Source organism: Monopterus albus, unplaced genomic scaffold, assembly GCF_001952655.1.
Source record: "Monopterus albus unplaced genomic scaffold, M_albus_1.0 scaffold125.1, whole genome shotgun sequence".
Classification (NCBI taxonomy): domain Eukaryota; kingdom Metazoa; phylum Chordata; class Actinopteri; order Synbranchiformes; family Synbranchidae; genus Monopterus; species Monopterus albus.
The window spans coordinates 1,289,736-1,306,326 of record NW_018128005.1 but is presented as its reverse complement, the minus strand read 5'-3'; the positions used below and the strand labels follow the sequence as shown (position 1 = coordinate 1,306,326).

The window sequence follows — 16,591 nt, the reverse complement described above, 5'->3', positions numbered from 1 at the left end:
ATCCATATTTTATTGTTATGTGGCTATGGAAAGCATTGACCTGAATGAGGCCGGTTATTTCACTCCTCATACAGACTAAAACCCAGTGATTTGCTTCTACTCAGTGTTAATGTCTGTCAGGTGTCGGTCCCGGATTATTTTATTCATCTGTGCACTGATGAATAAGCTGATCCAGGACAGATAGACATTAAAGATTGTGACACTCAGTATGACACAGCTTTGTAGCGATGGGTGTTCTAAGAGGTGTTCACATTATTTTGTCTACAGTGAACTTACAGACTATTACAGAGGTGCCGTTATTCCATTCTTTTGAACATGTACGTTAACATTCAATACTCCAGATCTGTTTTTTTTAGATTAAAGATTTGTGCTCATGTTAAGTTGGTTTAACTTTGCTGTAACACTGACAGTTACGCAAATTTAGTTTTGTTTCAGTGTCTGGAAAAAAGGCAAGTAAGACCTCTCCTGGATTTTTGATCTGCAATATACCTTTTTCATTTAGATTTTCTTTTGTAGCTGCAACAGTGTTTTTTCCTGTTGGCTTTTTTTATTATCTGCAAGACCGTCAGTGATGGTTGGGAGCACTGGACCAGATCTTGAAAGGACACAAAACACAGCCGGCGATATATTTTAATTTGCCCAGGGATCATCGCTCTCTTGATCGACTAATGTGATTACTTCCCTGTAGTGTGTCACTGCGGTGATGGCGCTGCGCTGCTCTCCCTGCCTTTGGTTTTGAAGGATGGCTGTTGTTTTCTTCTCATTATACAACTCCTGAAATGTACTCGGGAGGGTGAGTGAGTGGTATGGACGTTCGGTGGGTGGGGGTGGTTAGTGGTTGAAATAACGACCCCTCGGTGCTGCAAAAGCATCTATTCTGTTGGTCCAGGACTCGTGGAGCCAGCCTGGGCCTTTCCCTTTTGTCAACAGTGAAAAATGAAGCATTTCTGAATCCCTGGCACTTGCTGTGTTTCCCTCGAGGCGCCTCAGATACTTTGAGTTAACATAAAGCAAAATTCACGACAGGGGCGGCCCGGGTGACAAATGAAGCGTCTCCATGTGTTTTGGAGGGAAAATAAAGGGGCCCCTTTTGTAGAAATGAGATTTGGTCCTCGTTATTTTCTTCAGGCCCAATTTTTCCCCCGCAGCCCAAATGGAACAATGGAAGATGGAATATTCTGGAAATGGGAAAAAGAGAATAATCTGGGTATAGATCATTTCCCTTCACCTCGCTCTCTCTCTGCGGTCCATCGCTGCTTCATTCCCATTTTGTCACATTATGGCTTATTTTCACACTGCGCTGCCAGTCAGGCTAAAAGAAAAGTCGCCTGTCGGTCTGATCACGACACACAGCCCATTGCAGCGTCTTAAAAATTTATCCAATTTGGGTTTTGGAGAGAAAGCTCGCTGGGGTACAAATGAGGCACCTCAGCCTGCCTGTTCAGAAGCAGTGCTCTCATCTGACTTGGACTCATTTGTAGTCTGCAGGAGAGCAGAGGACTGGATGGTCTGGAGAGCTCTTGGCTACTTTTCGGAGAGGCCGCAGTGCCACGGTGTTTGGAAGTCCAAAGACACGTTGGCTAATTAAAGGGAGCTCGCTGCCTGTGATGTACTCACACTCGCTGGCTGATGTTGCTGTGGAGTTTTCTGATTCCCTCCCAGTGAAAACCGTGTTGAATGCTTTCAAGTCCGTTTGGGTATATCAGGATTTTGACTCTGCTTCTGTATCATGAGTGTGTGTCTGTGTGTAGGTGTTTGTGTGCGTGTGTGTGTGTGTGTGTGAGTGAGTCTGTCAATTAGGCTCTCTTGCAGATGCAACTCAAATAGGTTGTGCTTCACCAATTACCAAAGGCTCTTGAGACAAAGTCTTTAGTTGTTACACTGAGGCTGGTCCCAGAGTTGCCTGCAGTTTACCATCGCTGACTGGGTTTCATTTAAATTTATTTAATCCTTGAATTTTTGGGGAAATCGATGCATTGGCACTCCTACATCCTACATTTCTTTCCAAGTGACAATAGCTGCAAAGAAATGGCACTAACAAAAGAATTAACAGCATGAGACTGAAACAAATGCAACAGACTTTTTTCTGTAAAATGAAAGTAAGTTAAATATTGTTTCCATCTAGAGGACAGAGTTTATTGCTCTGGAGGCTGGAAAACAAACTTTTCACATTGAGATATATTTGGCTAAAGCTGCACTTTTGGCCAGCAGCATGACATCAACTTGAAACTATTAAAACTTCTTGACCTAAAAGCAAAAAGACTGGCAGTTGTGGTTGTTTGCTTGTTGAGACACATACAGTGGTCCATTGCAGTGTTTCCTGTGACAATATTTTACTGCCAGACTAAGGGCTCCTCCACGCCAGCATATGCTGTATAACATCAGTGTTTTGGATGGAAATCATTTCAATGGAATCAATCACCAGCAGGACCAAATTAAATTCACTAAACTAGCCACAATTAATGGTACATCAGCCATTGAACAACCAGCAGGTAGACATTATGCCACCACGTGGCCAGCTGTTTCACTGTGGTGCTGTCTGGTGTGTCTGGACACTAAGCCAAATCTTCCCTAGCTCTGGATCATGGTACAGTAGATTATGAGCTTTTTCTGTGCAGCATCGAAGAGTCTCCTCCTTGTAATTTTGGGCAGTGTAATGAGTATAATTGGTCTTGTTCAATAATAATCAATTAAAGATAAGCACATAGAGTTATATTAATTTAGCAAGGATCCATTCACATCAAGTAACCACGAGAAAGTGCAGCTAAAAAAGGTCCAGTTCATGTACAGTTGGTACAAAAACTATTCTGACCCTTTCAGGTTTTCCACACTTTATGTTTCAGACTCATCTTAAAACAGATTCAGTTCATTTTTATCTCATCAATACACACACAATAATCCACAGTGATAAAATGAAAACAGGAGTATTGGAGTATTTTGTAAATATATTTAAATTTCCATTCGACTGTAACTACAGCCTTTAAAACCTGTTAAGTCATGTTATTGCAAGAAAAGGCAAATCAGTTAATGCAGCTTCCAAAAGATGATTGAAAACGTGCGATGGCTGACGAATTTGGAGGGAACCCAAACCAGAGGTCACAGATATCCCTATTAAACATATGTACCACTGAACCAGAAGTCTGTTGAGAGGCTCTTTGGTGAAGAGAAGAACAAACCAGACAAACCAATCCAGACGCCTCAGCTTGTATTTTTCTCTGAAGGGGCTGAGCCTGCGGCTGCTGCCCGTTAGCTGCGCTATTAAGAGATGTCGCCCACTTGACTACTGGCAATAGGGCGTTCATACATCTCTGTCTGGGAATCGACTAGTCGGCCCCTACAGTTACATTACACTGTGGGTTTATCACAGTTGACCTAGATGAGTCTGTTTTTCATGCTAAACGAATACCTACAATCAGACGCACTTAAAAGGCACCACACAATAATCAAGACATGACTCACATATGAACCTTAAGGGTTGTTAATTTTAGGTGTTAGAGAGATGCAACTGCTAACAGTATTTCTGTGCCCACTGGTGAATGGTGTGGTGTTCTACATTGTAAAGAGCTACTCATTTAGACAACAGTGTTTAAGATCTGTGATTACACAACACATGGCATAAATCGACTGGAAAATGATGCCCTGACAGAGTGAAAGACTAAAAGCAGTTGCTGAATCTGGAGGACTGTGGCAGAGTCAAGGCTGACTATTTGCATATCCTTCATCTGCCTGGTGTGTCAACAAAGGAGACTCGCTCTCTGTCTCCACACCGGTGTATTCAGATGCAAAGCAAAGTGAATGTAATTATGTACCTTTTTTTCATAACATTTTGTTCTGGCTTTAATATATGCTCCACCATGAATTTGAATTGTAGCCCTCCATTTGTTTCCCTTTAAGGTGATGAAAAAAGAGAGCTCAGTGCAGGCTTTAATTCTATTTGTGAGAAAATGTGTTGTAATATTTGCCTGGCGGCAGGTCAGGTTAAAATTCATATTTCATAAAGGGAAGATGTGCTTCAGTAATAGCTCATTTGGTTCTGGAATGGTAGAATTTATTGTTGAGCCCTGTGGAGGTGGTGTTGGCCTAATTTAGGTGATGTTTGCCTGGGAAGAACTCACATGGCAACCTCAATGATGTCACCACATGTTTGCTGAAATACAGATCTTAGTGCAAGGCAGGCACTCAGCTTAGTTTAATGGATAGTTGTAGAGAAGTGGATTCAGAAATATTGGAGTTAAAGATACTGTGATACTATGGTATCTATAGTATCAACAGGGGAAAACATGAAAGGAAAGACTGTCTTTACTGACCTTTCACCAAAGCTCAATGAACAGTATATAACCCACCCAGTCGGTATGACGGTTCGCCAGCTGTACGGTATGACTGAACTCCTGCCTGCTGGACACAAGGACAGCATGTCTTTTTTTTTTTTACTTTACTTACTTGGCCACAGATCTGGCAGGTGTTTCCTAAGTCCTCATACCTACAGCACCTATCCCCAAAAACAGGTTGTCTGTATTGATGATAGTCCAGTGATGGTGGAAAATGTTAGATTCCACGTGCTCTTCATTCATCTGTGCATTTCACCAAACTGAATGTCGGAGCTGTTTGAATGAATGAGGCTCTGGTCCTGCTGTGTATATGTTGTGTGTCTAAAGCTCAGGAGGAGGGCAGAAGAATTGATTTTCTGTGAATCAGTCGAGCACAGAGTTTAAAAGCCGGTTTGATGGAATGTGCACCATTGATTAATGGCAGCTACTGTGCACACGGACGCATACTGCACATTATGATGAACACTGGGGACTAATCAGATTTTAACATTTGTCCAAATGTTCAAACTGTGTGATAAAAGATGAAGATTACTGCAATGTAGATTTCTGTTGTGTTGGACAGTTGATGTTTATTCTATTGAATGTCTGTTTTGGTCTGTATAGATTAGTGACCTAATCTGGCTCCATATATCACAAGTGAGTTTGGATTTGAGACTGTCTGTTCCTATAGAAGCAGGCTGACAAAATATCCCTTATTATTTTCTTTAAAACCTAAAAGATTGTCTATTTGACATCAGTTCACTGATGATTGCTGTTTTCTCTCTATTCATTTCATGTTGTAGTTGAGCAGAAAGCGGCTCTGGAGAAGGAGGCCAAGCTCAGCATCCTGGAGGCTGGGGTCGCAGATGTGAGTACAGTATTCATTTCTCTTTTCACAATATAAATAAAGGTTTCTGGTTATAATATGAGTCTGTATACACAATATTTTTATAATAGAATGAGAATCACCATATACTGCATACCCAGAAATATGTGGAAACCAGAATATTAGACCCATCTGTGACTTTTGGGCATGCCAATCAAAAATAGGCATTAATTTTCTGCTGTAACAGGCTCCGCTCTGCTGAGTAAGACTTTCGACCAGATTTTGCACCCTGGCTGCAGGGATTTTCTGGTGGGGTCGAACATGGATTTTGGGTGAAAAGGTCTCAATCACAGTCGGGGTTCCGGTTGATTGCAGAGGTTTTGGAAGGGTTTGAGGACGGCCATGTGCAGGTCTGTCAAGTTCCTCCACACCAAACTGGAAAAACCAGTTCATCCTGGCTGGTGGTGAAACTAGTGACACAGCTGTAAGAACACTAAAATTCCATTCTATGCTGTACGAGTAAGGTTTCCCTTCAGTGCATTTGTGGACACCCCTTATCCGTACTGGTATTAGCATTTATCATTTTTTAAATGTTTGTTAGAAAATTTTGATGCTTATTTAGAGCAGCTGATTCATTTTTGGAAGTTAAAATGTTGGACCTTCTGAAGAGCCAAATTCCATTAACCTCTTGTTCCTTTTATTAATTTTTTCAGTTTGTTAGTAACTCTATGGAGCACATCCTTTATAGTTGCACTTGTGTGCATCAATACAAAACAAAGTAACAAACAAAGAAAGTCAGCTGCATCTCAACAAAAAAGATATAACAGCACTCTTGCCCATGGTGTCCCTGCCACCTCTCTCTCAGCCTCGCTCCCTCCTGGTTTTCATCTCTTAACATTGCTATTCTCCACCATCTCTGTGGTAAATAGACTGCACTCGCCTATTGATTCAAGAGTTAGTGTGCACCGATGACGGCACGCCATTCACCACACTTATCAAAGTGGCAGCAGCATGGTCTTAGACAGGAACAGAAAAGAGGGGAGGGCGCAAGTAAGGAGAATGAGAGAGAAGTTGGGAGGGTGGAGGAAGGTAGGCCTGGAGTGGAGGGTCTATCGAACCGATCAATACCTAGCTGCAAACAGGAGCCAATTATGGCCAATTGAACCTCTGTTGTAAGAGGGAGAGAGAGGCAGAAGCACAAAAATCCTCCATCACAGGCTGCCAGAAAGAGGAAAAGGGAAAACCAGCCTGCGAGTCTTAACTTGCAACAAAACATCCATCATCACCCATACGGTGTTTATTATAGTTTCATCATACACTGTAAAGTAAGAATATTAGCATACTTCATCACTGCTGACAGGTTAAAAATACACACAAAAAACTTGCTCTGGAGCGTAAAGGAGACAATTTGTTTTCTCAACTCTATGAGGAAGTTTTTAACAGGCCTGGAGGTTTGACTCTTGGGTTTATTTGGCAGGCGGAGAGATGAATTCTCATTTTCTCAATGATGACTGTGTATATTTGAAATGAAGGTAACATGAAAATGTATTGATCCCTATGGGGAAATTAAGTTGTTGCAGCAGAAAAAGTAATGGGAACAATAGTAGACAATAAAACCAATAAAGACAAAACAGTTCAACGGAGCATAAATTACTGTGGGGTTGTATAAATATACACACCTGACAATCCAGCATGTAAGTGCAACAAATGAGTAGGAAGTACATGGAAAAAATGTCAATTTAGCACAGATGTGCAAATATAATGAGCTGAAAATGTTCTGGCTCATTCACAAGGATTTTAGACGGAACCAGTCTGTGGGCTGTTCCTGATTCACTCATTCAAAGTTTTAATGTCAAAGCCACACCTGTACTCATATCCATGAATATTAGCCTCTATACCACCTGTTATCAGTTCTCTCACTCTTTATATTTATTTACTAATGGGAAATAAAATGAGTGAGTGACAGAGAAGGGGTTGATCTGGTCTGAGAGGGAAGCATCAAGATGAGATCAATCTGTACAGACCAAACTAAGAAAAGAGATGCACTTGGAATAAAAACTCATTTGCATATGCACAGTTAGGTACATAAAAGAGAAGAGTATGCGTTTGCCTGTTATAAACCTTTGGATTGGTGTTGATCAGTTAAGCGTCTCTGACACTGATGCGCAGGCAGCACAGCGGTGTGGTGGTTAGCGCTGTCGCCTCACAGCAAGAAGGTCTCATGTTTGAGCCCAGGCCGACCCGGTGCCTTTCTGTGTGGAGTAGGCATGTTCTCTCTAGGTACTCTGGCTTCCTCCCACAGTTCAACGACATGCAGGTTAGGTTGACTGGTGACTCTAAATGTGTGGTTGTTTGTCTAGATAGACTGGCGCCCTGTCCAGGGTGGACCCTGACTCTCACCCAGTGTCAGCTGGGATTAGCCCGAGCCCCCCCTGGCGACCCTATTGAGGAAAAAGTCGTACAGAGAATGGATGGTTGGGCACTGATGAATAAACTTTTACTTGTTCGCTTTGTTTACTGATGAGCAGCAAATCAGTCTTTAGGACCAGCAACTACATTATAAACATGTGAAATAATCTTAACTGTCTTTAATTTAGAAGAATGAATCAGAGCAGCATCCTTCAGACTACAGCACCAGTAAACCTGGAGCTAACTGCTGCTTTAGAAGACAGTGTCCTTTGTATATTGTCTTCATTTCCAGTCCATTTGTCTCTGAGAGAATCAGCACGTGCCCTGCTGTTCATTCTTGTTGATTCGTGACCATGTCTTCAAATTCCTCACATATTGTGTTCCTGAGAAACTGAGGTGATAATTCGTCTTTTTCTCATTGCTGCTTTTTTGTTCTTTGGGATTGAGCAAAGGCACCGAAGCTTAGTAAAATTACTGATGGGATGTATTTAGCAGAAATACCTGCTCTTCTGGTGCAGACAAATTACAAAATAAAGGAAACACTTCAAACCAGGGAAATATACTGAGACCAGGATGTATTAGATTGTTATGAAAACAGTTTGGGGTGCAAGTTATTGAAGCCAGTTATTGATCTAAAAATCAGCTTTAGTCAGAATGACTTCTAAAAATATGCTTAATACCCATTCCAACAGGTCCTCCAGCTTGTATGACCCATATGGTCATTTGTCCCTTCCCTCTCATATAACCCATAGGAGCATCTCCTGAAATAGTGCTCCTGTTATTTTCTAGACTCTTCTGGACTTCAGCGGTCCAGGTAGCACAATGTTAACTGTGTGTTTCTGATACTAGTCTCACCTCTCTCAACTTTTTAAGTTGTAAAAACATAAGATGTGTATTAATTCCAGTTGTCTCTCACCTCGCGGCCTCAGTTCAGTTTTCCTGCCAATCAACAGGCATCTGTGATGTTTCAGCCATGACAGGCTCAGGCTTCTGGTTTCATTATAGGCTGGTAAAAACATAAATATTACGTTAATGTCAATAATACATTGTTTTAAAGAGACTTTATATCATTATAAATTAAGTAAATGTAGTGAAACTCACAAGGTATTATTGAAAACGGCTGTGTTCCACGGCTGGTTTTTTGTTATTATCCAGTTTAGAAATCTCAGTGGGATTTTGAATGGAGCTTTCTTTCTTCCAGAGCATAACCCGGAAGTTCCGGTTTTACTTCGGCTCTTTATCGGAGCTCCACCACCATTATGGACAACATACACCTTACCGTCAGACTTTATCGACTTCCATCATCATGGAAACAGACACAAAGTAGTACGATGGCCACCATTCCTGAACTCTGTCAGCATGGAAACTGTCATAAACATGCCGTTAAGATTTTGGAGCCATCATGGTTTCATTATGTTTGGTCACACAAACTATTCAGTAAGGAGAAAAAGACACATTTCACATTGGAATCAAACCCCACTCTCTTTGGGGACAGTCCAGTATTTTATGTACCGCCACCCACCTCAGCCCTCTTAATTTTAACTTAGTGGCTCTATATGTTGTTTTATCTAAGTGCTTCCGTCGAACTATATATAATACGTAATTGTAGGTTGCAATAACCTACTGGCACAAATGAGTCATTTTTTACAGGAGGACAGTCTCACCCATTCAATATCTCAGAAATGCGACAATTAAAGCAAAGAATGTGTTTGACTAATTAACAAGCACAGCTGCCTGGGAAACACATAGCAGCTTGTTGTTCTCTGCTACTTTGTCTCCATCCTTCCTCTTCACTAGAGGAGGGCACAGCTCCATATCCTCTGAGCTAAGATTTTCATGATGATCTGGACACCATCCCCAATATCATCTTTTTTCTTCATTAAACAGTATGTTATCCTGAAATGAGAGAGGAGTTCTAATATTTAAAATGAAAATCCAGCTCCATGTTTGTACCATTTAAAACAACCCTTATGATTATTCCAAAAACAGGTTGTGTGCATCTTCGGAATCACCTCTGCGGCTAAAAGAAACTGACATGACTGCTAAGTGATGATATTTGAGACATGAGACACGGTCTCTCCTGTCTAAACAACATGTTTCTTATATCCTATTATCCACCGTGCCCTCCCAGTGGTATAAACTATAGTGGTATAACATCACACTGCTTCCGACTTTGCCACCCGAAAGACAAAACTTATTAGCTGTATGACCACCACCAAGCGTTTGAACAAGCAGCAACGCTGTCATTTTTCTGGTGAGGCCACTCTTTTATTAAATCCAAGTGTGGAGGAGACGAGGACTTAATTAGTTTGAGGAAATCAATTTGGGTAGGAGTTAGTAACTCCTACCCAATTTATCCAAATTGAAGTGAATAGAATAGGAAATGTAATGGATTTTGCTATGCTGTATCTATTATCTCAAATTACAGTGTGAGAAACAAAACAACATAGTTTGCTATTGTAGTTTGCTGAACAAACACTATAAAGTGAAGAAGAATAAGAAAAACCATGGAAGTAACCATTGGTACACAGTCCATCTCTGGCTCAGCACTGCTGCGGTTGTATCAGGACATAGCTGGTTTCATTGCGTGCACAATGACAGTTTGGTGGCTTTGATAGATTACAGGCCTTCATTAAAATCTCAAACATCCTCATGTAGGTTCTTCATAAAGCTCCACATGACATGCTGCTCTTTGTTAAATGACTTCAAGCTCTCTTCATTTTCCTCCAGTCTGACCAGCATTATCTCATGTGGCTTCACAATTGAACACGACTTCATCAAGGCCACGAAAAACCATTGTTTCTACACTGAGCCTTGCGTCCAATTAAGGGAATGTGTGTGTGCTGAAAGGGAGGTAGGAGATAAGGTTGCCGTGGCAGCAACCAGATTATAATTGTCCTGGAGTGGCACTAATCCCCTTCCACCCTGGCCAGCTCACTTTTTTAAATCAAGGGGCTTCCAATCTGTCTGTCTGAAAGAGTGATTTCACAAATGGGGTATACAGGGAGGAGGGAAGGAGCTAATGAAACAAACCTAAAAAAACAGTAGATGACCCTTTCTGTCACCATTTAACACAAGAATACAGGCCGGCACATTCACATAAACACAGACTTGCTAGATTGCTTCAGTCATTAACATTTACAGAAGCTGATATCACTGACCTCACCTGGAGAGCGGCAAACTTATCAATTTTTGATTGGTTGGACTTTTACTTTAGAATTTTGAATCATTAAAGCAGACCTTGCTTTTATTTATCAGAGTCCGCTCAGAAAAGTTCAGCCAGGGATTAGTGTATTAACTTTGAGCCACACTAAAGGTCGAGCTATCTTATACCACTTTCCCACCAAGACTGCAAAGAATCGCTGAAATTATCAACACACAGTCTGTGTCTGGTTGTCTTATCTGCCACAGTGATTCCCATTGCCCAGACCATGTGAACATGGTCAGGCTCTTGATCTGATCTCAGTGATGTGTAAATGCAATCTGTCCAGTTTGGCCACATTCATAAGAAAAAAAATACTCAAGCTCTACAGCTTCGAGTCTCATGAATGTGGAACAGGAGGTTCACATGAAAGACACCGGTACTGAATGCTGTCATACAGTATGACAAACGTTAGCAGGGCTGGATAAAGTATTTCGTAGTTCTCTCTGTCATTTGACGCTTAGATTTCCTTCCTCACAAAAGGTCTTAGGAAGGAAGCTGTGGATGTTGTGATGGAAGAGTGGCAGGTCATGCACAGAAAGCCAAAGGCAGAAACAAGGAACCAACATTCACAACAGACCACGTTTACTTCTTCTTTCAGCACCCAAGTAATTTCAGTTGTCTAGACTTAACCGAACCATACTGGTCAGAAAATGCTAAAATGAGTTGTTTTTCAATAATGTTTATAAGTGGCCTATTTTGTCAGTAGAAATGAGGAATTTGTGTCCGTCAGTCGCTTTGATGAGCCAGAAACTCCCAAAACAATGTAAACATACTATGTAGTCTCTTAATTCTGGGTCAGATTTCACTCTACATGTCTTATGAGAAGTTGAACCAGTGTTTTAACCTTGAACGTAATGTAAAATGAGTAGGATATTTGATATGAAATATAAGAATTAATAAAACCAGTGTTTTTAATACATAGCATTATGTGTATGCAAATGTAAGGTTTGTTTAACAAAGTAAAAATAAATATCCAGGCATACTAAAACAGTTATTTTAGTAAAGAAAAAATAATCTGAAAAGTTATTTTACATACACAAAAAAGATGATTGTCATTTTATCTCATTTTGTCCATGACTATAGTTTTTCTCTCACCTCCCTTCAGATGCTTCATTGTTCTCTCCTAACCTTAGACAATGCTGCTTTAGTTGCCTCTAAGCTCAGCTTTAACTAAATGTGTTGCTTATGTGTTTCAACATAATTTTCTCATGCAACAAAGAGATAAAAATGCTCTGTCCTGTTTGTGCTTTTGTCACATTATCCCATGCAGGTTGGTGGAATGTAATCTCCACATAATCTATATCCACAACAGGTAATCTGGATTTCAGAGTTCGTCCTCATTTCACAATATTGCAGGAGATATTGTAGAGTAGCATTTCTCACCCTGCTGGCCGTGTTTGTTGTCTCGCTCTACCCACTGAGCCACAAAGAGCAGCTTTCATAATGATTCCACTGAAGCTATACTCCTGTCTGTGGGTTCTGTGCTTTGAGGAGAGCAGAGTGATAGCATCACTCTTAATGACACAGTATTGTTGGATGCTGCCTGCCCGGGTGCTTGAAAACAGAGCTGGATTTGAATGAGAATATTCATGAAGTACAGACACACTCAGTGGATCAAGGTTGTTCCACCTGCAATTTTCATCACAAAAAGGAAAATAAATCATAGAAGCTCATAATAATGGCTTGTGCGTGAGCTTGTATACATACTGTACGTGCACAGGGTATGTACCTGTGTGTGTGAGTGTGAAAGTGCATGCCCGTGTGTTTGTACGCTTACGCTCCATCTGCATCTCCTGCCACAGACATTCAAATGGCTTTATTTGAAAAACTGAATCGAGAGGCTGCTGAAGTGCTGGCTCTTCTTTTCTCTTTGGCCGAGATGCGGCACCGAATGGCCTTTGATATGGTAATGGTATCTCACTGCGGGGGCCCGTAGGGCCAGATGCATGCTGGGATATATCCCAGGTGTCTGCCAGAGTATGTGGTCAACCTGGTTACAAAAGACAGTTTGCTTCCCAACAGAAAGGAGCAGAGTTAGTCACCACTGCTACAGGAGTTACAGTATGTTTTCCATCCAATTTCTTTGTTAGGCTGTCGCAACAACTCAGCAGGTTTCAGTGACATTTAGAGTCAGTTTGGGGCATAAACGAAGGAAAATGTCAACATTTTTTGTTTGTGGATCCAGAAATTTTTAACAAATAAAACTTTAGCATTATAATAGTATAATTATATAAGTAACATACGTTTACGATTCCAATTAAAGCTTATAATTTTATAAACTTTATAGTTTAGAATCCCTAATTTTCTTTTATTCTCTATGAATTACTAAGTTTTTACATTAAGCAAATCTGGCAGATGCAGCTCTATAACTGTAAACACTGTGCATATATTTTTATGTTTCAACATTTCTAATCTATTTCTATCCATATAACAGATTTAGAGGATAAGGTATGAGGCTTCTGAGTATTAGGTAGTCAGAGCAGTATAAGTTTGCTCATATTCTGAGTCAGTTCTGACGTTTCATTAGAAGATATTAAAGAGTGATGGAAGCTCCACTCTACAGCCGCAGAAAACCCCTGCAACATGTTTCGCTTCACAGAATTGATTTAGACTATATAGATTGTGTGCCTTTGTATTACTTTCATTATGGGGACCGAAACCTGTTAACACACTCACATTGGACTTGGAAATCACTGAATTTTTGGGGGGCAACATGGTTTAAGGTTAGGGTGAGGTTAGGGCTGGGCAAGCAGTGGTTATGGTTAAGGTTAGGGTTAGGATCAGTCTACAAGAAATGAATATAAGTCAATGTAAAGTCCCCTTAAGGAATGAAAACATAGCTGCGTGTGTGTTAGCCCAGCTGTGGTTTCACGGCAGCACGTTTATCTAGGTTTTTTGATTTCCCTCCAAATATCAGATAGTGAAATCAGAGAAGAGGCTGCTGCAGGCAAACAGTCTGCTCAACAATGGCCCTGCTGGTTCATTAGAAATCAGAGGTAAAATAATTGTTGATGTAACTTATTTAAAATGCTACACACATCCTCCCTTAAAGCACTTTGACAAGTGTGTTTTACCTAATGTCCAAGTTTGTCACTATAGCTTAGCATGTCAGCCGAGCCCGTCTCATGCCTGGGCTGGATTCTGCTCTGCACTGTACTTACAGCACACATCGTTCTGACCGTGAGCTACACTTCAGCAGACCAGCAGGCTGCTCACAGGGGCTGTGGACACCCGCTGGGCTTTCTGGCAAACAGCATGGCACTACAGACAGCTGGCATACAAGGCTCACACCCCCTCTCCATTTTCCCCAGGCGCTAAATGGGCTGTTAGGTACAGTTGAGGTCATCCAGAAAAAAAGGTGGAAAAATGAAAGCCCAGAATTTCAATACACCTCGACAGTCTGGCTCTCTTACTCTCTTGGACAAAACATGTTCCCTAGAGGTTCTGCTCTAGCAAACAAGGTGCTGTGGTGGGTAAAGACAGCAGCATCGAGCCTGGTGTTATGCACCTGTGGGCTCAGCCTAATATCCTGGATATTGAGCTGTAATTCAGACTGGACGCACACTCCAACACTGTTGTCTGTACACATCATTGAGCAAATGGCCTGATACTCTGAAATGGCCAGTCTCATTAACTACATTGCACGCCTGATTAGCCGGCGGCATCTTGGTATGATAGTAGGTGGTTGGTGTTGTCCAGTCGCTCATTAACATAAACAAAAGAGGCAAATGTAGAGGAAGATCAGAGTGTGCGCTTCTGTGTGTTCTGAGTCATCCTTGACTTAGACAACAGTAGATTGACCATAGAAAATGTACACTTTTGCAGTGCTTTAGAATGATCTCCAAGTTTGAGTCTTTGTCTGAATAACAACTCAGTTTTAAATATATAATTAATATAACTTCAGCAGAACTTCACATAAGAATTTGAACAGGTTTTTCAACTCTGTAGGCGTTTAAGGGGAAATTCAATGGGAGTTTTCTCAACAAAATGCAGTATAACAAATACTGTCTCTGCATTTGTCTGATTAAAAAAGAAGAAGACAGAGAATACGGAACATATAATGCAAATGTTTGTGCAAGCTGGTTAGTTGTTATTGTTATATTGTCTTCCTCTATACATCTGCCTTCCCCAGATCTCTTCTCTTCCCAGTGATAGGAACTGCAGCACCACACACTGTGTGGCATCTGCAGCTAAAGATTTGTGATCGCTGGGGGCCGGTTGCTCATCTGTGGAGCCTGCCGGACACTGACAGGCAGGTTCAGAGATGCTTTTACCAGGCATGGTGCTCCCTGGATGGGCACAGATAGACAGTCTGTCAGGGCCTGGAGGCTCAGCCATAATTATCCCCACCAACCACAGAAGCCACTACAAGTTCCCCAGAATTACCTCCCTCCCTCCACAGGGTTAGCAGACAGCATTACAGACCTCGCCGATGTACGCCGCAGCTGATGGGGCTAATGTGTGATGGTGGACTGATCTGTTTATTGAGCTGCAGTGTGGGGGTGTGTGCAGTCGCTGTGCAGAGGGGCCTGTGGGAGCTCAGAATGCTTGCATATACATAATGCTTAGCACAAACCTAAAGGGTGCTACTTGTAGTTGGTCCAGATCAAGGTCAGATCACGTTCCCACCACAAATGAAATGACCAGATCACGACCACATCAGGAAAGATTTTCGGTGTGTTGTTCTGCACCTGAGTGTGAGTGCTATGTTCAGAGCTGCCTAAACGAACCGCAACTGGGGAAAATTAACCGGACAGATTCAACAAGACTAAACAGGGCAGGTGTGAAAAGACCCTTAAAGTCAAATCAAGTCAAAAGCAGGAGTTGACCGGTGCTGTACTGCATATCAGTTAAAGATGACAAATACAAAACAAGTAAATATAATATAAGAAGCAAATATCTAGCCGGCTTTAAAAAAGTAAAAAATGCATTTCTAGGTGCATCATTTCCAACAGTGGTCCAGTGTTGTTAAGAGTGAGGCTAACGCTAAATGCTAAACCATGCTAATCTAAAAAATGTTATCTACTTTAATGTTATTGGCATAATGCTTAGTAATTTGAGGTAAATTGATATTTCTTTTAATTTAATAAGTCTTAGTTTATATTATTATTAACCAGAATTTAAACCAAGTGCCAGGTCATATACAGGTATGTGCCAAAAAATTAGAATATCGAGGAAAAGTCCATTTATTTCAATAATTTGTTTCAAAAAGTGAAGCTTATATGTTATATTAGTTCACTACACACAAAGTGAAATATTTCAAGCCTTTATTTGTTTCAATTTTGATGATTATGGATTAAAGACAAAAAAAACCCAAATCCAGTATTCCACAAAATTAGAATATTTCATGTGACCAATAAAAAAAAGGATCTTAAACACATGTTGGCCTTCTGAAAAGTGTGTTAATGTACTGTATTATGTCCTCAGTACTTTGTTGGGCCTCCTTTTGCACTAATTACTGCATCAAGGCGGCGTGGCATGGAGGCGATCAGCCTTTGACACAGTTGAGGTGTTATGGTAGCCCAAGTTGCTTTGATATTGGCCTTCAGCTTGTCTGCATTTCGGGGTCTGTGTTCCCTCATCGTCCTCTTGACAATACCCCATAGATTTTCAATGGGGTTTAAGTCAGGTGAGTTTGCCGGCCAATCAAGTACAGTTATTCCATGGCTATTAAACCAGGTACTGGTAATTTTGGCTGTGTGGGCAGGTGCCAAATCCTGCTGGAAAATAAAATCTTCAGCTTGGCAGCGGGAAGCATGAAGTGCTCTAAAATTTCCTGGTAGACAGCTGCGTTGACTGTGGACTTGATAAAAGACAATGGACCCACACCAGCAGATGACATGG

General features: G+C 41.2%; 1 protein-coding gene across 3 annotated transcripts in view; it reads left to right on the top strand.

Moving 5' to 3' along the window:
• LOC109967083 (receptor-type tyrosine-protein phosphatase N2-like) overlaps positions 1 to 16,591 on the top strand; it is a 194,639-nt gene that overhangs the window by 101,110 nt on the left and 76,938 nt on the right. For all 3 annotated transcript variants that reach the window (XM_020612432.1, XM_020612430.1, XM_020612431.1), the window contains one exon: positions 5,111 to 5,175. In XM_020612432.1, coding sequence (XP_020468088.1) covers positions 5,111 to 5,175 — 65 coding nt within the window. The remainder of the gene's footprint in view (positions 1 to 5,110; positions 5,176 to 16,591) is intronic.